Source organism: Ascaphus truei, chromosome 21 (assembly GCF_040206685.1).
Source record: "Ascaphus truei isolate aAscTru1 chromosome 21, aAscTru1.hap1, whole genome shotgun sequence".
NCBI lineage: Eukaryota > Metazoa > Chordata > Amphibia > Anura > Ascaphidae > Ascaphus > Ascaphus truei.
Window position 1 is genome coordinate 15,148,923 of NC_134503.1, and position 23,750 is coordinate 15,172,672.

A 23,750-nucleotide genomic window follows, 5' to 3' on the forward strand; every position below is an offset into this window, starting at 1 on the left:
GTGTTTAGCGCCCAATAACATGCAACTCATACCCTGCTTCCTACAATAGGAAAAGTTAGGACTGGGAACATGACCGCTGTTCCCCATCACAATCCCCAAGCCACAAATTAAAGGACAAATGGGTCAAGTGTAGGTAGTACTGCTGCTCCAGTGCTATCCAAACCCTTTCAGTGATAAAGGGGACTAGGGAAAATAACAGGTGTGCTTTCTCATTCACTGCCTGCTGGGGAGAGTTGCAGCTGTTACCTTTCTCCTTTTTTGTGTTGCAGGGTGTATCCAATGTGTACTTTACATCATCCAATGCAACAGTAGCTGCGTGAGGTCGAGATCCCTTTGAAGCTTCAAACACAATCTGTAAGATAAGAGCAGCACAGCCAGAGACATAAAGAAATCACATTGCAACAGTACAAAGAATCCTTTGAAGCACTTTGCAATGGTAATTGATGTCACTTAAAAAAAAGTAATATCCATGTGTGTGACATAGGGGCAACGATTTGGGAGATCGGTGGAACCGTGTGCCCCCTAATTACACAAGAGCACGGGAACCTTCCTTCTCTATGTTATCACTCACTTGGTCTTACTTCAATGCTTGGAAGCCATTACAGTCAGTCTTGAGGATGACACCTTTGGCATGAGTGCTTCAATATACTCAGTTTAAAGTTATATTGCAGCGTTTAGATAGGAAAGGTATACAGGGATATACCAAATAAGTACTCATGGGAAGGATGTTGATCCAGAGAGAAATCTGATCTCCGTTATTTGGAGTCAGGAAGGAATTTATTTTTCCCCTTATGAGATATCATTAGATGATGTGGCACTGGGGTTTTTTGTTTGCCTTCCTCTGGATCAAAATACTGTAAATACAAATATTGGATAAGTAACTGTTGTCAAAATATAACATAGGTTGAACTTGATGGACATAAGTCTTTTTTTCAGCTTCATATACTATGTAACAATGTTGATTTTCAAGTGGGTGTGGTGCCGAATAAATTGGTTGGTTATATTTGACGGATGTGCTGCTTTATAATACTGCCTCCTAGTATTCTCAGGGCCGCCGACAAGGGGGAGAGCCAGGACTAGTGTCCCAGGCCTGGTGGCTGGCACGGCCAGCCAGCGCTGGAAGTTCGTCCAGCGGTCGGTCCTCCGGTTGCTGCCGCCAGGCCCCAGCTCTCCCCAGCTGCTGCCTCATCCCACGCCGGAAGCTGAGCGTGGCTTCCAGGTGCACCCAGCTTCTGGCGGGCACCGGTGGAAGAGAGAGGCCCGGTGTGGGACTAGACAGCAGCAGCAGCTGGAGAAAGCTGGGGCCTGGTGGTGGCAACCAGTGGTAACTGTATTTGTGGGGGGTGGTAAGTGTATTTGGTGGTGGGTGTAAGTATTTGTGGGGGTAGTATGTGTATTTGGTGGGGTGTAGGGTTGTAAGTATTGGTGGGGGTGGAGTGGTGGTAAGTGTATTTGTGGGGGGATAGTAAGTGCACTTGTGTAGGGGAATTGTATTTGGGGGGGGGTGGTGGTTTGTATCTGGCGTGGGGAGGTCTTTGTATCTGGGAGGGTGTGTAGTGTGTATCTGGGGGGTGTAGTGGTGTATGTATATGGGGGGGTGTAGTGGTGTCTGTATCTGGGGGTCCTTGGGTACTGAAGTTGGGAACCAGTGCACTAGATTACACAACTGTAGCAATATGGTTATGTTACCTGAAACTCCACAGTGCTGTTGAGCTGTATTTGCTCCTCTTGCCAGTCATTGTTGTGGTACCCAAGAAGACCCCAGACAGGCAGCATTCCCTGTGCACTGGTCACAAAGAGCATCAGTTCCCCCAAGTCTGTGTTGGAGAGAGAATGGTCAGAAATTGCAGATGGGAAATATGTTGCAGCTAATAACCACAATGATTAAATGTACTCTTTGATGCATCAATAACAAGGGGGAAAGGAGGGGGATATATTTTGATGCCAGCTACGATCGTGTCAGTAGCAATTTTAACAGTAATGTTTAATGCAACACATCAAACAAGTACAAATATTGTAGCAATCCTCTTAAAGAACAGAAATATTGAGTAAACGTGTACTGGTGCATTGAGGATAAAGAAAGGGCACTTTGTATTTCTATGCAGAATAGGATTTAAATGCAACACATCAACATTACTCATCCTGGGGAAGGAGGGGACATCTATTGGCTACAGCTCAGAACCACTATACATGGTCCAGTTATTTCTGTATTATCTGCACTGCACAAGCCTTTTTCTGCCTGTGTCTCCAGAATGTATAACGCTTGTTGGTCTGAGACATGGGTAGATTGTGCCGTGTATTCCTTTGGTATATTGGCAGTCCCTTACAAAACATTTTTACATGCAAAATTGGAAAATAAAATGACGGTGACTTTAGAAACCGGAAGGAGGGCGCACTGCGGTTTGTACATTCGCCATATTGTAATCCGGAGCTGTGATATTTCAACAGAGTTAAAGAAACAAACTGTACCAATAGTTTTACTGAGGGCTTCTTGCTCATTTTAGGCTACAGTGTGGACATGTAAAGAAAGTCACCAGCAATCCTATGAATAGGGTTTCCGGTCTGTCCTGTATTTGGACACTCTAACTAGTAAAACATTAGAGGTAATACTGGACATGTGCGTGTATACCGGTATTACCTCTCTGGACATAGTGACCTGACCGGCTTGGGGAGCCGTAGGATTTCCCAGAGCAGGGATGCTGCTAAGAGGCTGGGCAGCTTCCTTCATCCTGATTGGCTGCTGCTGGGTAATGCAGCGAAACAGGAGGAGGGGTCATAAGTCTGCGGGTGGGGCCAAGGAAAGGAGGAAACAGCATGCAGCAGTGAGGGGTATGTGTGCGAGTGTGTGTGTCGCACCTTTCACCATTGTGTCCAGTAATTTTGGAGAAGCCACCTGGCAACCCTACCTATGAAGTACCTCCTTCCACACTTCCGGGGCAAATTTTCCTTCTGTCTTGCACTTGGTTCTCAGCCCTCCATCACATTCCTCAACGATTTCCTCTCCGTCTTAGTGTTACAGGTGATACTCAATCCTTTCAGGACTTATACAGCCAATAGAGCACCATTAAGGAGATGTGCTCAAATCTATCCATGTTCTTATTATAATGATAACGCTAGCCTTCTATTTTATGGAATACCACTTGTTATACACCATCTAAAAAAGGTGAAAGACGAGCACAGCTCTTGGTTTAGCTGGGTGCTGTCACTCACGGTGATGCTCTGCGGAGTCAGTGCGGTACCAGAAGGTGAAGCAGGACCCAGTGGTGGCTGGGAGATGTTCACTGATAAGCCAGGCCGAGCTTCCATCGGTGTGCAGTGCTCCTGTGTCAACAAAGGCATAATGACCTGAAGCAGAGAAGATCAGATTCATTGGTTTGATAAATGGTTTGCTCCACAAAGTTTACTACAGTATGGCAGTGGTTCCAAACTCTGTATTCGTGGTAGGAGACAGACAAGTACAGCAAGAATAAGTGTATGGACTTAAAGCCTTATACGGCATGGTGTACCGATGGTGCCATTGGTGTTTAAATATGCATCTCTTGTGAGTTCAATCCCTGCCTAGGCCACTTCACCTCCCTATGCCTTCCCAAGGTGTACCTAAAAGTAGTATGTATATTTCCTGGTAAAATATCTGACCAACAACACATTAAACAACTAGATCCCTCCAGCTAATACATAGACAGGAGGAAGGTAGTTCTGCTTAGTCTGTCATTTGTAACACTAGGCACCATATGTATCAAGCAGGGCTTCTCCATGAGACACGTTCTGTTGATGACCGCTGTTATGCTGGAGGATGTACATTTAAATGTTAGATTAACTGCCAAGATAAAAGCAGGAGCAGCCAGTCCATGTTGAAGAGCCCTGTCCAACACCATGTTTTGTGTGGTGGGTACGTGCTTAATGAGCCATCACATCTGAATTAGCCTGACCTTCTGGGGTCCCCAGGCTGTGATCCTTCTCTGGTGCAGAGCTCTTTCTGCTGCGCGCTCCTCCACTCGTCCAGTCCCAGTCATACGTGTCCACCAGAGGAATCCTAACGTTGGTCCAGGTGCACGACCCCGATTCAAAGTCACACGAGGCTGTGGAAGAGTAAAGTCTGAGTGGAGAGCATGGGATTGATCAGGAATGGACATCATTTACTGCTGCTTCACCGGTGGTCTGTCTTCTTCCACTTATACTGGAAGCTCACTGAGATATATAGACCATATCTGCCTTCCCTGTACTTAAAAGTGTTTGTGTGTTCATACCTTTAAACTGTATTATGGTACCACATAAGATTAACTAATAAATCAGAGGACGGATACTGCTCAGCCTGAACAGCACTAGGCTTCCTTACTAAACCCATGCACCGTTTGTAGTTGGAATGAGGCATTCAACTCATTACAAAGCAGAGGAGCTGAAAGCTATGTTTTTTTGGCAGTTCCCATGGGTAGAAACAGTGCTCCTCCCTCCGCCCACTTCCTCTCGCACAGGAGTGGCAAACTCCAGTCCTCAGGGCCTCTCAACAGGTCAGGTTTTCAGGATACCCCTGCTTCAGCACAGATGGCTCAATCAGTGGCTCAGTCTTCGACCTGTGCTGAAGCAGGGATATCCTGAAATCCTGACCTGTTGGTGGTCCTTGAGGCCTGGAGTTTTCCACCCGTACTAGTAGAACTAGCACTCTTGCATACACACACAGGCAGGGGAGTTATACCAGGTAAAGATGTTAGCCCCCTTACTGCCCGAGGGACCAGCGATCCCCGACACAGAAACATGCTTAACCCTTGAGCTGCCTGGGGCTACAAAGCATTGCAAGGGGTTAACGGCACCACATTTGTAGCTGTTGACCCTGTAATGCCAACCCATGATGCTTGTCAACCCGACTGCACAAATTCACTATCGTAATAAGCACGGATACACAATAATGCGCAGGTTCTGATACACAAATACGCTGATATATACAATGATTTACACAGATTTATAGTCCCATTCACGTACACTACAGTATGTACAAAGATACCCACAGATGCACACAAGGTTATATACTGTTATATACTGCCGATATTGTAAGCTTGTACTTTTTTGCTTATATGGGTGCTACGTCATAGGGCAGTGGTAGGCAACTCTATGTACGTACGTGTGTGAGTGTGGATCACTTGGAAATTTGCCGCCGATGAAGCTAACGTGGTGAAACGTACGTCGGGTACGTCTGATGTCACTTCCTACGTGACGGCGGCTCATCAGAGAGGCGAGGGCGTCTTGGATGTCAGAGCGTTTCGTAGACTGCAGCATTGGGCAGCAAGAACGCTCTGACAGTAATTTTACTATCATACTGTTGCGATCTTGTTCTACTATAATTGCTAAGTAACTAATATTATTACTGGTGCTTGAACAAAGTCGCCAAGCCATCCACCATAGTAGACACTTCGGTACCTTTGACCTTGAGTATTACAGTAAAATAATATCTGTTTAGTGGTGAGAGGTTTTAACAACAGTTACCTGCTCACTATTCTAGCTTATTAGGTGCATCAATAGGGACAAGGTTCCAGCATCCTTTGCCTCATATAGCTTCAGTACATAGTATTTTTTATATCTTTTTTTTTTATTCAGGTGTATACACTTACAAGTCATAGAGATAGATACATGTATTGGTGTTCCCGCCGCGTTACATGCATATATATACACATATATATACATCCATATACATATATATACCACATAAGGATACATTGAGAGAAACAGCAAATATCTGATATCATTTTCCGCTATAGAACAATACATTGGGATCTTGGTATGTGTCACCTAATTTTTCCTTTTTCCTTTATAACTCGGACTCCTAGAAGCCCTGAGCACTCCCTCAAAACTGGGAGCGCTTATTAAACTAATCGCCAATAGGCGTTAACCTTGTTTGGATCATCTCTACATATTATGTTTACTGTGTTTAATTTAGTCTTTGTCTTTAGATAGTGGATTTTAATGAACTTGTTTTATTTATTTCTTTGAGGGGGGGGGATCTATTGTCGGGGGTGTTCCCTTCCTTTTGTTTCTCAAGGAATTTAGTCTGGTCCTTTTTTGGGAAGGATGCTTAGATTAGGTCCCATTTATTGTGGAATTTATTCCCTGGATTGTTTCCTCTCTGGACTTTATTAATTTTATCTATGGTGATGAGCTTGATTAGTAGGGATTTAATTAATTCCATACTTGGGGCTTCTGGTTCCAGCCATTTCATCATGATAGCCTTCCTAGCAGTTAGGAGGATCATCTCTGTTGGAATGAGTGTTTTGTTATTCCTATTTATCCTAATTTGCTATGGTTCCGAGTTGGCGAATAACATGGGTAGCGGGTGTTTTCCCAAGTCCACCTTTGTCACTGAATTTTAATATCTGTCCGAAAACATAGAGATTTTCTCACAATCCCAGAAGCAGTGTTTGAGAGGTTAGCCCTCTCTTGTCTACATTTGGGACATTTTGTGGTATCTACTTCTACATTTTTCACCTGTCTCATGAAAGGAATGTATGCTCTATGCATTATTTTGAATTGCATCTCTCTCCAGCTTTCAGAGACTATTATTTTACGAGTTCTAGTATATCCCACCACCAAATCTTCCATTGTCTGCACTTCCTTAAAATCTTGTTGCCAGGCTTTTAAAATTTTGCTGTTATTTTTCTCCATTTCCTTGTCTCTGGTTAATTTATACATTTCTGCTAAGGAGTGTTTGGGGGTCCTATCTTGCATAAAGTAGCTGTCAAAGGCGTTGTGTTTCAGAATATGTCTTTTATAGTCGTGGAGGCTTCTGCCATAGTTTAACAGTTGAATGTATGAGCATATTTGGTTCTCAGGGAGATCATACTTAGTAGCCACTTCCTGATAAGACATAAAGTCCTGTTTCTCTTCGCTAATAATATGGCCCAGGCATTTAATCCCTTTTTTATCCCATATATAGAAGTTGTTGTCTTTCCCTGGGGGGAATAGTACATAGTATTTTTAATTCATCTGTTACCAAATAGTAACAGAATTCATAGAGACTGGACTCTGTTCTGTCCACTAAAAATCCAAAGATAATTTTTGTGCCAAGTATTAGCTGTGGGTGTCAATACAATATCTATTAGGACAGATGAACACCACTAACGAGCTTAACAAGTAGCACATATACGCCCACACACCGTTCTCCATTTTTTACATATTGTATTGTATTTGTTGTTTGTCTTTAGTCGTTGTTATTCACTCCCAAACACATATATATATATATATATTTTTTTTTTCAACTTGTGTTTTATTATTTTTCGAAATTTGAAAGAAAGGTTTTTTTTTTAAATCATAAAATTATAAATTCATTGTATACACTTGAGGGTGTTTCTTAGTGCTGCACAAGGGGATTCTTTCTCTCTGTAAATAAACTAGAGATTGGCACTGGAGAGGGACAATATTGATCAGGGTACTGGTATTAAGAAGCTGAGCGGAGAAAAGCTATGATCTGCGTCAGCAACATCTCTGCTCCCTCAGCGCTGGGGAGAGGGGGATAGCGGGCTGCTGGGGGCGGTTGAGGCTGTTCTAGGAGACTTAGGAGACTAGGAGACTTATTCTGAAAGTTGAGGATCCCCTGCGTGCGCCAATACGAGTCTGCCCACAACGTCCTGCTGCTTTGCTGGTCTCTCTAACCCAAAAAATGCTAGGAAGGGGGATATAATATTGGCTTGAACAAGACCACTGTTCAGTACCTGCTTTGTGACAGGGATGATGGCTAATGTGAAGGTCATCCAAAGCGATGTAAGACCGGTCTCCTCCTGCACCAACAGCTTCAAAGCTCACCTACAGCGGGAAGATCAGAGATAGATGGATTGGATGCAGAGAGACAGCGGGAGGATCAGAGAGACAGCGAGAGGATCAGAGAGACAGCGAGAGGATCAGAGAGACAGCGAGAGGATCAGAGAGACAGCGAGAGGATCAGAGAGACAGCGAGAGGATCAGAGATACAGCGGGAGGATCAGAGAGACAGCGAGAGGATCAGAGATAGATGGATTGGATGCAGAGATACAGCGAGACGATCAGAGATAGATGGATTGGATGCAGAGAGACAGCAGGAGGATCAGAGAGACAGCGAGAGGATCAGAGATACAGCGAGAGGATCAGAGAGACAGCGAGAGGATCAGAGAGACAGCGGGAGGATCAGAGATACAGCGAGAGGATCAGAGATACAGCGGGAAGATCAGAGATAGATGGATTGGATGCAGAGAGACAGCGAGAGGATCAGAGAGACATCGAGACGATCAGAGATACAGCGAGAGGATCAGAGAGACAGCGGGAGGATCAGAGATACAGCGGGAGGATCAGAGATACAGCGAGAGGATCAGAGAGACAGCGAGACGATCAGAGATACAGCGAGAGGATCAGAGATACAGCGAGAGGATCAGAGATACAGCGAGAGGATCAGAGAGACAGCGAGAGGATCAGAGATACAGCGAGAGGATCAGAGAGACAGCGAGAGGATCAGAGAGACAGCGGGAGGATCAGAGATACAGCGAGAGGATCAGAGATAGATGGATTGGATGCAGAGATACAGCGAGAGGATCAGAGATAGATGGATTGGATGCAGAGATACAGCGGGAGGATCAGAGAGACAGCGGGAGGATCAGAGAGACAGAGAGCACCCACTGTGTGTTTCATGTTTTTATTCTCTTCTTTCCTCCCTCAATCATTTCTTTGCACTTATTTGTGGTTTTCTCCTCTGCTCCTAGCTCTCTCTATTTTCTCTCTTTGACCTCTCTTATCTAAGCCCTATCTTTAAGTCACCCTCTGTACCCCTCCCACCCTCTCTCTTTCTGGATTCCTTATGCCGCACTTATAGTGCTGGCGACAGCGACACCAAAACAAATGCATTGACGCTGTTGCGTGCACTTATAGTAAGCGCGACACGACAGCTTGGTCGCGATCACTGGAAGTCATTTCAATTTGATTTTTCCAGCAACCGCAGGCTGACGTCGCCAGCACTATAAGCGCAGCCTTATCCCCCCTGCCTTTTCCCCTAATCTATCAACCTCTTCCACTCATTTTCTGTTCTATTGTTTTCCCACTTCACCTCATCGTCTCTGCATCTCTCATTCTCCTCTTCTATCTTTGCTTCTCCCCTCATTTCCTTTCCCTTCTTTCTCCTCCCATCCACCTATTTTTAACATCCCTACTTACCCGCTCTCTTTCTCCTTCCCCACCAACCCCACAAGATGTAGGTCTTACCGTCCACCCTCTCTCAGACTGGAGAGTCGCGCTCTTATAGTGCCAACTGTCCCCGTGCGTCTCGCTCACACTCAGCAGGCGTCTCTTTTTCTTCTTACCCGGCTGCTCCTCCAGATGCACATTTAAGGTCCCTGTCAAGAGCAGTATCACCATCAGCCCCATTTTACAACGGAGAGCTGCTTCATCACGAGTGATTTGTGCAAACTAATGAAAAAGAAAAGTGGTACTACATTTCAAAGAATGAGCCCTGAACGCAGACACTTGTTGTTCATGACACTCGAGTGAAGAAGGGAGAAGTGCATGTTATGTTGGGAAGTAAGCCAGTGACGGGGATCTCATGGATAGGGATACAAGGTATACTTCAAATACAAAAACATTTTGTTAAATTCTTTTTATAAGCGTTTCCCTTTTACACGCGATGGCTTGTCAAGTTCTCGGAACAGAAATTGGGATGTCATAAATATGATAAGGTTTGGCAGCACTCTGGCATTTTATTTGCAGATGTGGCTGTTTGAAATGGGATAGCAATCTGACTTTCAATCTGTTTTTCAAAGTCACAAGAATTCAATTTGGCTCGGTATTCCATTTGGAAAATGGTCTCTAGATCCAGCCGTTACTGGGTGCAAGCTTTTTCAGGTATTAGATTAATATTGTTCAATATTAGATGAAGAATTAAACCATTATTAAACCATACTATATTCGTTGTAGGTTGAGATACATTGACGGACCGACGTGGGAGTTCTTCATAGATGAGATTATAGTGTAGAGGGCTATCCAAACCTCACAGGTCTCCTCTTCAAATGTACTCTGAGGTGTCTCAGGCAAGTGGGGTTAAGGTTTCCTCAAAATGTTGGCCTGGCCCGTAAGATGGAAAAGTGGGTGGATTATGTGTACACAGCACAGACATCTTCGGTATTGCTTGGTGCTTCCCTGACTCGAGTAAAACAAAAAGAACTCGGGCGCTAACTCGTATATAGGACTAAATCAGAAAGAAAATAACACAATGTTACCGTAACTACGAATGTAGCTGCCCTCCCCTTACACAAGGGAGAATGAGGGCTAGAATGTAGATCCCAGTCTGCTGCAGCCCCAATAGGATCTATCCAAGACCCTTAGTACACACAGAGCCTGATGAAGCCGTGGCATCGGCGACACATGTTGCTCATACACTGAAGGAAGTTTGTCCCATTGAAGCCTCCGTAGCTGACCGAGTGTGCTGTGTTCAAAGATCTCCTGCCTGATCCTGTATTCCGGATGCGGCGTCTAGAATCCTATATGCTGAATTGCACACGGTCAGCGGTGTTGCTGATTTGGGCTGTTGTACATGTGAGTTTTGTTGTTATATAATAAATGCACTTTTATCCACTATTGAACACATCTCATATACATTTTATTGGGATCACGTGGGTGTGAGCTGTGTCTGGCACCTGGAGGAATATCATTACTGGAGGGATAGAGATCTCTGGATCCACTTTAAAGGAACAAAAAACCCTCGTTGTGTGTGTACTTACACATGCCCGTGTGAGTATTGTGATATTATTAGCATTATTCACTTTAAACCTCCCCTGCTACATTGCGAAATGATTTCGTCTAATCTTTTGCTCCCTACACATTGTGTATATGTTATTGGGAGGATCCGAGGACCATCTGGTCAAGGATTTCCATAGAAAAGTCAAAAGCAAAAACAAGTAAAGACAAAGACAAGTAAAGATACCTCTGTTGTGTATTTACTTACACATGGCCGTGTGAGTAGTAAGATCATATATTTGTGCTATTTTCCCTACCCCCACTGGTGGAGATTGCATATATATTCATATTTATTATTGACTATCTAATCCCTTGCTCCCCCTCTTATGTGTTTTTTCGGCTTCCCTGACTCACCTGCTTTGCTGCCTCCCAGTTGGTACCAGAAGCTCAGACATCCCTCACTAGGCACAAGGTTATACTCGCCCGATGTCAGAATAGCAGACTTCTTACTGGGCAAAGCGGCCGCACTGGTATCAACCAGCATGTAATGCCCTGAGGATATACATGAGGCACCAAGTTACGAAAAACATCCCCCTGGACATAACCATTTTCCATATGTGACCACATCCAATCAAGAGATATCCCCCCCCCCCCTCCAGTGATCTCATACACCCAGCGTCTTTGGTATGTCTCCATTAAGCATGTCTCTCTGTCTGTTCCTCAAACTCACTCCTACTTTTGTTCTTCACTCAAACCTTTGTTGTTCCTCTACCTCCCTTCTATCCCATAAAGTCCCCATAAAGATCGTAAACGTTTCTTCTCCCCCCCCCCAACTCCCGTTATCCTTCGCCAACATCTTTTTATTCTTCCTACTCCTCACTGCGTTCTCCTACCCCGCAATCTGCTTCCACTCCCCTACCAACTAGTTTCACTGCCCAGACTGTCCATTCCTTCCTTAATCGTCTCTCTGGTACCTCTTCTCAAATGTTTGTTCTTTCCCCTTCCCCTCCGGTCCGCCTGCTCCTCTCTCTGGGCTGCCCCCTGGCATTCTGCCCTGGTTACCTGTGATACTCTGCAGTGTGTGATCATAGGGAGGTCCTATGCGGTCGTCAACAGGCAGATTCTGATGCAGCTTCCATGTGTATGTCCCCTGGGAGGAGAATCCGCAGGATCCCGCCTCGAAAGAGCAGCGTGTGGGAGCAGCACAGGAGGCGGACCTCAGAGTGATGTCATCAACTGCAATGTGTCCCACAGAACCGTCACGAACAGCATCAAGAACCAGCTGGCAGGGGAGTGATGGAGCAAATACTTGGTAAGCACAGATGTGGTTAACCTTTTGCTGTCAGAGAAGCTAGTAACACATCGCAGAGCAATAGCAGAACATACAGAACAGAGACCCCACTAGTAGCCAATGGGGTCCTCTGCCATTTGTAGCTGCTCAACCCACATCGTAGCACCTGATGCTCTTCAATCCCACTGCACAAATTTACACTATCACACACTCACACACTAATGAACATACAATCACAGTGAAGCAGACACGCATGTACATGCACCTAGTCCAAACACGGATTTGCACTGGTCCCACACATACTTTATACACTACTGATGATAAGCATAGGCTTTTTTTTTGTTGATAATATGGCTGCTACACCCCTGGTTGGCCCAGGAGAGGGAGAGGAGCTAATGTCAGCGGTAACCCAACTCCTGCACTTCACCAATGCTCCTGAGTCAATGAAGAAATGTCTTAATGCAGCACGTTATAATCCCATTTCCACACGCCCAGCATTCTACGTTGACACGCACAGATTTCCCGACTTCCTCTGGACACAGACACACGATCCTGCACAAACTCCAGCTTCCTATCTGCACATACAGTATTTTATAACGGCCATGGACCGTTATACACAGGGCCCTCGCGGTGTTCTGCATCTCTGAGCCGCATTACCTGGTATTGTCTGTTTGGTGGATGTGGGAGAGTGACAGATTCCTGGTGCCATTTATTACCGTGGGTACCAGTGCTGGTCCAGAGCAGCTTGTCTTCCTCCCCGTCATATTTGACAAATAGGTTCAAGGTGCCTGGGTTGGACGGGACACAGGTGGAACATGCACATTACAATGTGGGATTACAGGGATTTCATACAACAGCAAAATGACAGATAATGCATAGAAATACGGCAGGGGTGGCCAACTCCCATCCTCAAGGGCCACCAACAGGTCAGATTTTCAGGATACCCCTGCTTCAGCACAGGTGGCTCAATCAGTGGCTCTGTCTTTGAGCCTGGCCTGTTGGTGGCTCTTGCGGACTGCAGTTGGCCACCACCAGATATACATGACATATATCACAGAGGTCTCAGCAAATGTTTATCCCAATGGGGAGCCCCTGACCATCCGTAGTAAGGAATCTATGATGCTGCTATGTCAAAATTGTCTCCATAAGTCCCTTACATAGAATATAGGGCCACATTGACCACGCAGTTCAACTCAAGTTGCTGTAAGAAACCATATAAGTGAATGAAGAAGGTCAGAAGGCCGAATAGCAACGCACTGCTAAGTAAATATGGGTTCTCATCTCTTTGTAATTGCGTCTTTGTAATGCAGTGCAGGCCCCTCTGGCCCCGAAGAGATTAAAATCAGCAGCCCCCCCTAGAAGCCTATATGACGTAAACTCATATAATGTTAATATCTAGCCCCCAGCAACTTAAAACAAATGTATTTCTACTGTTAAAAAAAACATGATTTTTTTTTTTTAACTCTTTGGCTTCTGAAGTTAACATGGAAGCCTTTACGCTGCACGAGGGAACGCTCCATTTTAATCTCCCGGGACACTTACTATTTCAAACGCGCCTCTCTCTTTAACGGAGCATCACATTGTCAAAATAAAAACAGCGTTGGAAAGGGCAAGAATAGAGCTCTTAGAAAATGGCGACCAGTGTGGACAGCCGCATTAAGGAGACGTGTTTTGCCCTGACAACTTTTCCCCGCACATACCTGCATCTGGGCCCCACATACGGTAATAGAGCGAGAGGCACTGCGTCCCCGAACCAGAGGATTGTGGGTAAGTAAGAAGGCGTGCTCTCATACCCCGATCCATCCGGGACCCTCCATCCACATACAGGAAGTTACCTGGGAGAGACTAGCACTTGTTACCAAAAATTGAAGCTGTTTTGAGGCAAATAATGACATTTAAGGTGGAGAATAAGCAAACCACTCTATAAAGAACCTTGATGACGACCCAGATTTGCCCCTTCCTTGCCAATGTAAACAGCCATTGGCAGAACGGAGGTTACAGGCAGGTGGCATCATTTCTAATATACAGCCTCAAAATCTACACAAGAGACAATCTAAAACATCTCATTCATTTGGAAAGCCCTGTATTTTCTTCTCAGGAGTCTGGGGGCAGCCATCTTGGATTTGTTACATCATGTAGGACACTGGAAGGTTTAAATGCATACAGGCTGTGCCTTCTGCTTGTCCAGAAATGGCACACACCTGTCCATTCCCTTGAATGGATGCCTTAGACGTCAGCTGGGGGGGAGAGTAACAGGCTTGTGCTGTTACTGGAGAAGCAGAAGCCAGAGTGATTGGTACTGAATGTCAATTCACTTTATCTTTCCGGTAAACTAAAGGACATCACAAATCCAAGATGGCTGCTACCTTACTTCAAAGAAGAAAATACTGGCGGGCGTTGCAGGCCCAAGCACAAGGGTTAAGAGAACAGCATACTGAATCTGTTTCCTCTAGGACTGGTAGATCTGGTGCTTAAGACTCACCGCTGCCTGTGGTGTGGTCAGATAGGGTGCCCAGTTCCCAGTCTATCTCCTCTGATTTATCCTGGTACCAGCCGCACAGGCCCGTCTCAAAGTTACAGGTTACGGGGGCTAGGGACAGAGCAACAGAGTTAGGAACACAATGCATCAGGACTGAGACTTCCTTACAACCCACCACCAGTGCTCATCCTCGCAAAACAATGAGTATTTCTGCATGTCAATAAGGAATACACAACCGTCTCCTGCAGTCTCCCACCTTAGCTCTTATACGGTGGGATCTCCAGGGCAGGGAGTCCTTTCCATACTTCTGATGTTCTTATTGTGTGATCACTTCACTCTCTTTAATCTGACTCTGCTTCTCTCCTGCTACAATCCGTCTCCTGGGTACCCATTAAATCCTTTATTAATTACAAGATTCTCCTCCTCTCTGGAAGGCGTTACACTGTTCTGCCCCTCCTTACATCTCGGCCCTAATTTCTCGTTATACACCTGCCCCGACTCTTGCGTTCTGTCCAAGGATGTCTCCTCTCTGCCCCTTTTGTATCTAAAGCCCTCTCCCACCTAAAATCTCTCACTCACTGCCCCACACCTCTGGAACGCCCTTCCCCTCAATATCCGACCGGCACCCTCTATCGGCACCTCCAAAGGCCTTAAAGCGAACTTCTTTTATGAAGCATTTCAGTAGCTCCAAAAGTACCCCCCCCCCCATACACAGTTACCTTACCACCCTCTTACTATCTCTATACGTTCTCCCTACATACCTTCGATTGTAAGCTCTTGGGCGCGTGCACCCCTTTTCCTAATGTTATTTTTATGTTGGAAGAGTTAATTTCCATTAAGTCTCATGTTATTTTAATATGTGTATCAATACAATCCACACAATTATAAGTAATTAGCTAAGTTGCAGAATGTAATAAATATTATTTTCTAAAATAATTACCGATTTGAAACGATTTTTAAATGTGAATAAATGTGAATATAGCACTGGGCATGTCAAAGAACAATCTCTCCTCCCCCGGGAGGGCGTGTGGGGGGGGGAGCGGATACGTGTGTGTGGGTAGGGGAGCGCACGTGTGTGTATGGGGGAGGAGAAATGTGTTTGTGGAGGGGAGGAGATACGTGTGTATGTAAGGGGAGGAGGGGAGCGGATCCGTGTGTGTTGGGCGGGGGAGCGGAAGTGTGTGTATGTTAGGGGGGGGGGCGGATCCGTGTGTGTGTGTTGGGCGGGGGAGCGGAAGTGTGTGTATGTTAGGGGGGGAGAAGCGGATCCGTGTGGGTGTGTTGGGCGGGGGAGCGGAAGTGTGTGTATGTTAGGGGGGGGGGGCGGATCCGTGTGTGTGTGTTGGGCGGGGGACCGGAAGTGTGTGTATGTAAGGGGGGGGGGTGCGGATCCGTGTGTGTGTGTTGGGCGGGGGAGCGGATCCGTGTGTGTGTAAGGGATGGAAGTTGCAGGCAGCCCTCCGCGTATGCGGTTTTAGGATAAAAGTAAAATAAACAAATCACGATAGTATTTGATAGGCCTCCTTGAAAAAGGTGTTTTTTAAGGGAACCTTTAGCTGTATGTATCATAGGAGAGAGTCTGATTATGCATGTTAACATGTTCCTGAGTATGACTTCCCATATATATTACCATTCTTACAGCATAGTTCATTGCAAACTTAGGACCCTGAATAGCACTAGTGGTGAAAGGGTTAAGTCAGGGGTGCGCAAACTTGTGGTGCTGCGCCCCTCTGCCTGCTCTCCCCCACTGCTCACGCCCCCCCTTACCTTTGTGCTGGCGTCAAATGACGCCTTGGGGTCATGTGACGTCACGTGACGCTGCGGCATCATGTGATGCCGTATCACATGACCCTGTGGCGTCTTTGGCGCCGCGTCGCCCAAAGCCAAGGTAAGCGAGTTGGAGGCCTCGCGCACTCCCCGGCATTTCATTTAAATGCTTTGGGGAAGAGCGTGAGTCTCTGTAACCGCCGCGCCCCCCCCCCCCCCCCCAGTTTGCGCACCCCTGGGTTAAGGGATGCGGTCACATACCTGTGTCACTGGGAGTGTCCACCTTCCCACATCCTACAAACTCTATGTCGTCCACTGCCGCCCCCCACCTCCCGCCAGGCAACGGGTCCACTGAACCAGCCAGCACCACCTGGAATCAAAGACCAAACCTGACTCTTGGACCACCAGCCGTTGAGGGCTTTCTAGACATTGTGTCGCAAAGCAGCGTGTAACAAGCCTACCAGATCCCTGTTTAGGGCCTGTGGTGGGATGAGCAGGTATGAACTGAGGTTTGTGTTCCTATGTACAGCACTGTATACAGCGATGTACACTGACAGCTCTATATAAGAAACATACATTCCATTTTTTTGATGACTGAGTGGCTCAGTGAGTAAAAGGCGCCGACTCTGAAAACAGTGGCACAGAGTTTGGAGCGGGGGAAGTTGGCTCAAATCCCGGTGTCGGCTCCTTGTGACCTCGGGCAATCACTTTATCTCCCTGTGCCTCAGGCACCAAAAACATAAATTGTAAGCTCTAAGGGACTTGTGCCTGCAAAAATGATATGTACAGAGTTGCGTACACTGTCAGTGGTATACAAGAAAACATATTAGTATTATTGTGTGGGTAGTCTAGTGGGCAATAGCAGACGGTAGAGCAAATTATGAAATGAACTGGAAGTGCTCTGTGGGAAAACTGCAGCTTGTGCTGCAAGGCAGATCTGACTCTGATGTCCGAGATCAGAGGGATGAGTGAAGATCAAATTAGTCCTCTTATGCAGTAGCATTTTTCTCTGATTTGTTGCAGACTTTTTTGCTGTTTCAGCTGCTCGTCACTTAGAACATTTAGAGGTGAGAACTCCATCTTTCTCCTGCCCTGAGATCTCCATCTATCTCCTGTCCTGAGGTGAGACTTCCATCTATCTCCTGCCCTGAGGTGAGAGCTCCATCTATGTCCTGCCATGAGGTAAGACCTCCACCCATCTCCTGCCCTGAGGTGAGACCTCCATCTATCTCCTGCCCTAAGGTGACTGCTCCGTCTATCTCCTGCCCTGAGGTGAGAGCTCCATCTTTCTCCTGCCCTGAGGTGAGAGCTCCATCTTTCTCCTGCCCTGAGGTGAGACCTCCATCTATCTCCTGCCCTAAGGTGACAGCTCCATCTATCTCCTACCGTGAGGTGCGAGCTCCATCTATCTCCTGCCCTGAGGTGAGACCTCCATCTATCTCCTGCCCTGAGGTGACAGCTCCATCTATCTCCTGCCCTGTGGTGAGATCTCCATCTATCTCCTGCCCTGAGGTGAGAGCTCCATCTATCTCCTGCCCTGAGGTGAGACCTCCATCTATCTCCTGCCCTGAGGTGACAGCTCCATCTATCTCCTGCCCTGAGGTGACAGCTCCATCTATCTCCTGCCCTGAGGTGAGAGCTCCATCTTTCTCCTGCCCTGAGGTGAGACCTTCATCTATCTCCTGCCCTGAGGTGACAGCTCCATCTATCTCTTGCCCTGAGGCGAGAGCTCCATCTATCTCCTGCCCCCAGAGCTCCATCTATCTCCATCTATCTCCTGCCCCGAGAGCTCCATCTATCTCCTGCCCCGATCCTGCATTCTCTAGTAACCAGTGCATCTGGGGAACAGATCATACCATACCATATGACCGTATAATTGTTATCTGTCCAAATCAAATGTCATTGTAAACGTAATGTAGCACAGAAAAAGCAGCAGAGAAAGCCAAGAGGCACAAAGCACAGAACTTATTATCTCCTAGTTAATCATCTCAGTAATAATTACTGCAGTGCCTTATTGCAATATTAATCAACTGATTACAAGACACACAAAATATGATGTCAAAAAAAAGCCAAAGAAGAATATATTTTATATATAGAATATATATCTCTATATTATAAAATGATTTTGTCCGCCCCTCTGTGAGATATAACTCATCAGTGACATCATAATGCACATAACCTGGTGGCAGATATGCCAGATAGCTATATTGTTTGAACAAACAATATATTGTTTAGAAAGAAAGCAGACAAAGAAAGAATGAGAGGAAGTCAGTTGACACGCGAGGAGAAAGCAAGAATGCTGGAGAAGGTGAGAAAGGCGGAAAGAATTGATGACATCATAAGGCATTAAATTGAAAGAGATGCGGTGGAGAGAGAGAAGGGAGGGAGAGAGATGAGTGGGGGAGAGAGAGATGAGTGGGGGGAGAGAGAGAGAGTAGAGAGAAGCGAGGGAAGAGATAGACAGAGAGAGAGAGAGAGAGAGAGAGAAAGTGGAAGAGAGAGTGGAGGGATGAGAGAGAGAAGGTAGGGAAAGAAAAAAGTCAAACCCATCTTTATTTTGCAGAGGGCGGAGTTGGTGGGCGAAGCGTGCATGGGCTGAGCCCTAGTATATATAAAAAACATGTTTTGGAAGGGAGGTGAATATTTGAAGGTCTATTATATCCTCTCTAGGGTGCATACCTGGAACGGCCGCTGCCTCTCACCCAGCGTGATCACGGCAGATCTCCAGGATGTGCTTTGCTCTCCTTGGCTGTGCCAGACGTGCGTGTGCGTCCCCAACTCGGGATCCAACACACGTACAGACAGGGAGCCTGAAAAGACAGCGACACATATGAGGCATTCGCATCACAACAGAGCTTCCCAACCATCTCCTATGTGGGACTTGTAATCTCTATACCCGTGATAAGGACTGGGTAGGAAAGATAAGTTCAACACTGCCCAACCTAACAGAGGTGTGGGGCCTGTGTCAAGGTCAGTGGGTTTAAGAACATGATGCCGTGTTATTGATGTTACTCTCCCAGCCAGGACTTACCTGCAGGGCCACTGTTGAAGTAGTAGAACATATTGATGGCACAAGAGGGTCCAGAAGGACAGAAAGTCGGGCTGTGAACTTCAGCGCTTGTCAGAAACTGCCCCCCAGCATGAAGTACAGCCAGGTAATACCCTGTGAAAAAGACACACCAGGGGTATTGGTTACTCAGAGAAACATACTCTCATACATGTGTAACACCTCTTCCCCCGGCCAACAGAAGAGGGGCCACACCAAAGGGATCCTAATGTCTCTATAGTGGTGTACGTCGGGGGTGCGCAATTTTTTTTGTCTTCGCCCCCCTCCCCTCATCCTTTCCGTTACCTTTTCTCTGGCGTTTTCTGACGTCACATCACCATGGCAACGTGGTGTCATGTGACCCTGCAGCGTAATTTGACTCCGCATTGCTATGGCGACATGTCGCCAGAAGCCGGCGGAGACCAGGTAAGGGACATACAGAGGCCTCGCGCGCTCCCCCAGCATTTCATTTAAATGTTATGGGGAAGAGCGCAGGGCCTCTAAGTGCTGCTCCCCCCCCCCAGAAAATGTTACGCCCCCCCCCAGTTTACGCACCCCTGGTGTAGGTGATACTCAGCAGTTCTTTTTCCTTCATTCTCAGGGGGCTGATGGTTTGTGCAGGGCTGGTATGGTGAGCAAGAATTAAATGGGCGCCAGGAACTCTCTCTAACTTTATTTGAATACTTCAATAACAGGGATAAACAGGTGCGGTTTTCATACAAAGGGTAGCTTCTTGTTGCAGATTAGATACATATGAACAGGTGTTCCTCAACCATGGGAGATATGAGCAGGGGCAATCTATTTCCCAAGCATTCCATCCTATTACTGGGAACAGAACCCAGGGACCCACCCTAAGAAATTCCCCAGTAACTCCTTGAAGACAACCTGGAACAAGGAACTCACTATGCTTCTTTGGCAGGTGACTGGTTCAAGAATGTATCTATAGGACCGCTCTACCCTGGGATACTTTCGCTAAGTAGACAATAAGAAATGTAGTGCTTACCCTTAATTAAATAAATGAATCTTACTGATGAGATCCCCATCACTCTGGGTCCACTAAGATCTGATCTGGAACCTTCCACCCCCATCTGATATACCCTATAGTGACATCACTGTCCCCAACCCTGTAACTGGGCAGAATAATGGCGGCCTTAGCCTATGCAGGGTCACCCTAGATCAGGTAACACCTGCCGTAATCACTTTCCAATATTGGCATCCTAGCCACTTGCAACATTAAGCTAAAGCCGTGATTATACCAGAAATCGCTGGCGACGCCGCGCAAAACAATAGTATCCAATGAAAGCGCACATACCAATCGGGACGGTAGCGCTGCGACGCGCTGCAAAGCTTCGGTCTCATGAAGAGATTTGAGATTTGTTTTTTCACAGGCCACGGCCGCGTCACGCGATTTACACGGCCAATCACAGTGCATCTTCAACAAACCAACTGGTCACGTCTCCTCTGCAGTAGCGCCACAAATCGCTTTTGCATGTGCGCGTCGCTACGATGACGTCACCGGATCGCTCTGCACTTTCTGGTATAATTGAGGCCTAAGGCTATTACCAGGATTAACCCTCTAACTTCCTGTTAACCGCTTAGATTAGTTGGGACCTCACAGACCTGTGCTGAAGGTACTGTACATGAATTAGGTATGATAAAAGTGTGCACGGTGTCAGTATGAAATGTGTTAGTAAGAAATGCCTTTGTGTGTTGGTGTAAGGCATGTTGAAAGCATGCAGTTCAGCCTACATGAAGCATGTTAATCAGTGTTTCATATACACAACAAGACAAAAATACCCAATGCTACATCCGATGTGACAGAAAATACATAGTAAAATAATTAAAACGTCCCTTACTCATGGGAATACCAACATTGTGAATATTTTGCTATGTATTTTCTGGCACATTGGATGTAGCATTGGGTATTTCTGTATATTTGGCCACGCCCAGTTGAACTGCTTTTAACACACACACACACACACACACACTAACACACACACTAACACACACACACACACACTAACACCTCCCCCCCCCCCAGAATCATTAAGAGTGTAGGTGCGAGATGTTGGCGGGATTCGCTTTGCCGATGTCTCGTACAGTATGCGGTGCGTTAGATGCATTGGGTGTATACAATGAGTATGTGGAGCATTTTCTTACCCCTGGCCTCCCCCTCTTGCAGGGTTCGGTTTTCTGTCCCCCACCTCAGCCTCCCAACGCTGCGATCCTTCCATCGTCCTTCACCGCTCTCAAAATCAAACTTCCCTGGAAGGAGAAACCCCCAGGATGGGAGGCAGAGGAGACTTCAAAGTGAATAAAACATTTATTATGAACAGCGAATCAATAATTCCACCAACCTTCCCAACCAACACGCATCCCCTCGGCTTTGCACTTATACTTCCTGCTACCGTACCTCCTGGTATAGAACACTTGGTTTAGGAGCAAGTCACAGACTCCTCCAAATGATGTGATGTATTAACTCTTTCACTGCCAGAGTGTAAGGATTTGTGGTACCAACATGGATGCTTCCTGACTTCCCTGGGTGCACCAAGATGGCTACCAAAACAGGAAGTCAGCCTCAGATTGTAATGGCACTTGGTTGCACCTGGCCTTGCCCTTTATAAGGCTCCTCATTCCCACTCTGTCATTGCCTGTACAAAGTACTCAGTACCTTTGCTCCTGCTGGTATTCTTATTTGTAGATTTGCCTGTCTTAGACCCCTGCCTGCCTTTGGACTCCCTTGCCTCTCTCCTGCCCTGACCTTGGAACTGTGACCTCTACTATTCTGCCTCTCTCCTGCCCTGACCTTGGAACCGTGACCTCGACTAAGCGGCAGCACCCTGCCCTGACCCAGGAACCGGACCCCACTATTCATACTCGTTTAGGATCCAGATGCCAGGTACGGGTTGGTCTACACTCCCTGCGGGCCTGTCTCATGGACAGTAACTAGCAACGTACTCTAACGTAACGCAGAGAACCTCGTCAGCTAAAGTATTAAACCTGTATTCCAGGTGCATGTAGCAACATGTCTATTTTTAACATCTGTACTCCTGCACAATGTATTTACTAAACAGGACAGAGGTATCGCCGCCACTTACCTTCCGTAATGTTGCAGATCTCGTTAACACCGCTACTGAACTGGTGTTGACCGATCGGCGAGCTCCAAATCTCGGCTTTCGACCTCTCGAGAGTCCTCCCTGCAGAAATCAAAAAGGGTGGCGATCATAAATGTAGGGTCACCTACCTCCATGGTGCACCAATGTGATGGCAAACAACATCGTAATATCTCATGAAAGGATTAGAGGACAAGGAATGTCGTTCCTCAGGCCAGTAGCAACGGGTTTCAGATCAAGAGGTCTGAATTCCAAATAAACTCTTTATGATTGATTGTGCAGATTCCATAGCACCGTGTAAATTGCAAACAGGATTCTTTATTGAAACGACCTATTCCTGGCCCGACCTATTCCTGGCGCGAAACGCGTAGGCGGAATATGTCGTTTCAATAAAGAAACCTTTTCTTGAGCGCCCACTGCCTTCATACCACAGAATTCATTTAAACACACGTCCTACCACAGTACCAGACCCCTGTCAGCATATGGCGCACAGCGATTCTTTTGTTCCCGTACAGCGAGTGCTATAAGGAGTGGGATCTCTAAGTATGCACAAGCGGCACACGTAGAGACGCCACGAAAACAACATTATTGCAACAATGCATCTTCTAGGTCGTGCTAAACGTAGTAAATGTTTGATGCCGCTGACACAAGTTCCTGCAGCAGTTTGGACATTGGTTTAGAGGGCACTAAAAAGGAAGAGAATTAATGCAGCAAATAATCAGCTTCCAGCATCACAAAATAAATGTAATTATCCACCATTCAAAGAGCTGCATTATTTATATTAGAGACATGAGTGGTCCCAAAACCTTCTTTGCACCGGGATTTTCACGCAAACAGCTTCAAGCAGAAGTCCGTGCCGCCAAACTTTCTCTCATACCCCTGAGCCGCATAACCAGGGCACAGTCACACCCCGACGTGCATTCACGTGTTTGCAGAATCAGCAGATACTCTTAAAACCCAGTGTAGAGCTAGCACCCCAAGCTCTGTCTTTACAGCTGCTGCCGGCGTTACATAGCAGTATTTGTGTACCCTCTCCTCTTACACTTACCCTCTACCACCTTACATCCCGGTGACAAGATAAGATCATCCAGTGCGATAAAATGGTCAGCCCCATTCCCAACGGTGCCTTCAATGACAATCTGAAGGAGATGGGACAGCACAGGGAGGGGTTACGTAGAAGCCCTTGATCAATCTCAGTCTCCGGCATTACTGCTCTTCATTTCTAATGCTAGAGCCCATCACAACACTCTCACACTGCCAGAGAGTACCTCCGGAGCTGAACCCCATTGTTTTCTCTCTCTGGGGACCCATTTGGTTTCTGAGATACTTACCCGTTTAGTTGCCGGTGTTCATTCCTGGACATTTAAAGATGGCAGC

General features: G+C 46.4%; 1 protein-coding gene and 1 long non-coding RNA gene across 5 annotated transcripts in view; one reads left to right on the forward strand and one right to left on the reverse strand.

The window, feature by feature from the left end:
• On the forward strand, positions 1-23,522 carry LOC142472207 (uncharacterized). Of its 2 annotated transcripts, none has more exons than XR_012789625.1 (3): positions 1-436; positions 17,238-19,369; positions 21,443-23,522. It is a non-coding gene; the product is annotated as an uncharacterized LOC142472207 (long non-coding RNA). The 2 variants fall into 2 exon arrangements; XR_012789624.1 differs by lacking the exon at positions 21,443-23,522 and adding an exon at positions 19,862-20,786.
• The window catches only part of MAMDC4 (MAM domain containing 4), a 49,899-nt gene that overhangs the window by 4,576 nt on the left and 21,573 nt on the right, over positions 1-23,750 (reverse strand). For all 3 annotated transcript variants that reach the window (XM_075579082.1, XM_075579084.1, XM_075579083.1), the window contains 17 exons: positions 23,422-23,512; positions 22,359-22,457; positions 21,421-21,525; positions 19,246-19,377; positions 18,894-19,024; positions 16,476-16,584; positions 14,451-14,558; positions 13,669-13,803; positions 12,626-12,756; positions 11,740-11,959; positions 11,092-11,229; positions 9,211-9,341; positions 7,698-7,788; positions 3,930-4,079; positions 3,211-3,345; positions 1,690-1,817; positions 247-352 (listed from right to left, as the gene is read on the reverse strand). In XM_075579082.1, the coding sequence (XP_075435197.1) occupies positions 247-352; positions 1,690-1,817; positions 3,211-3,345; positions 3,930-4,079; positions 7,698-7,788; positions 9,211-9,341; positions 11,092-11,229; positions 11,740-11,959; positions 12,626-12,756; positions 13,669-13,803; positions 14,451-14,558; positions 16,476-16,584; positions 18,894-19,024; positions 19,246-19,377; positions 21,421-21,525; positions 22,359-22,457; positions 23,422-23,512 (2,140 nt within the window). The remainder of the gene's footprint in view (positions 1-246; positions 353-1,689; positions 1,818-3,210; positions 3,346-3,929; positions 4,080-7,697; positions 7,789-9,210; positions 9,342-11,091; positions 11,230-11,739; positions 11,960-12,625; positions 12,757-13,668; positions 13,804-14,450; positions 14,559-16,475; positions 16,585-18,893; positions 19,025-19,245; positions 19,378-21,420; positions 21,526-22,358; positions 22,458-23,421; positions 23,513-23,750) is intronic.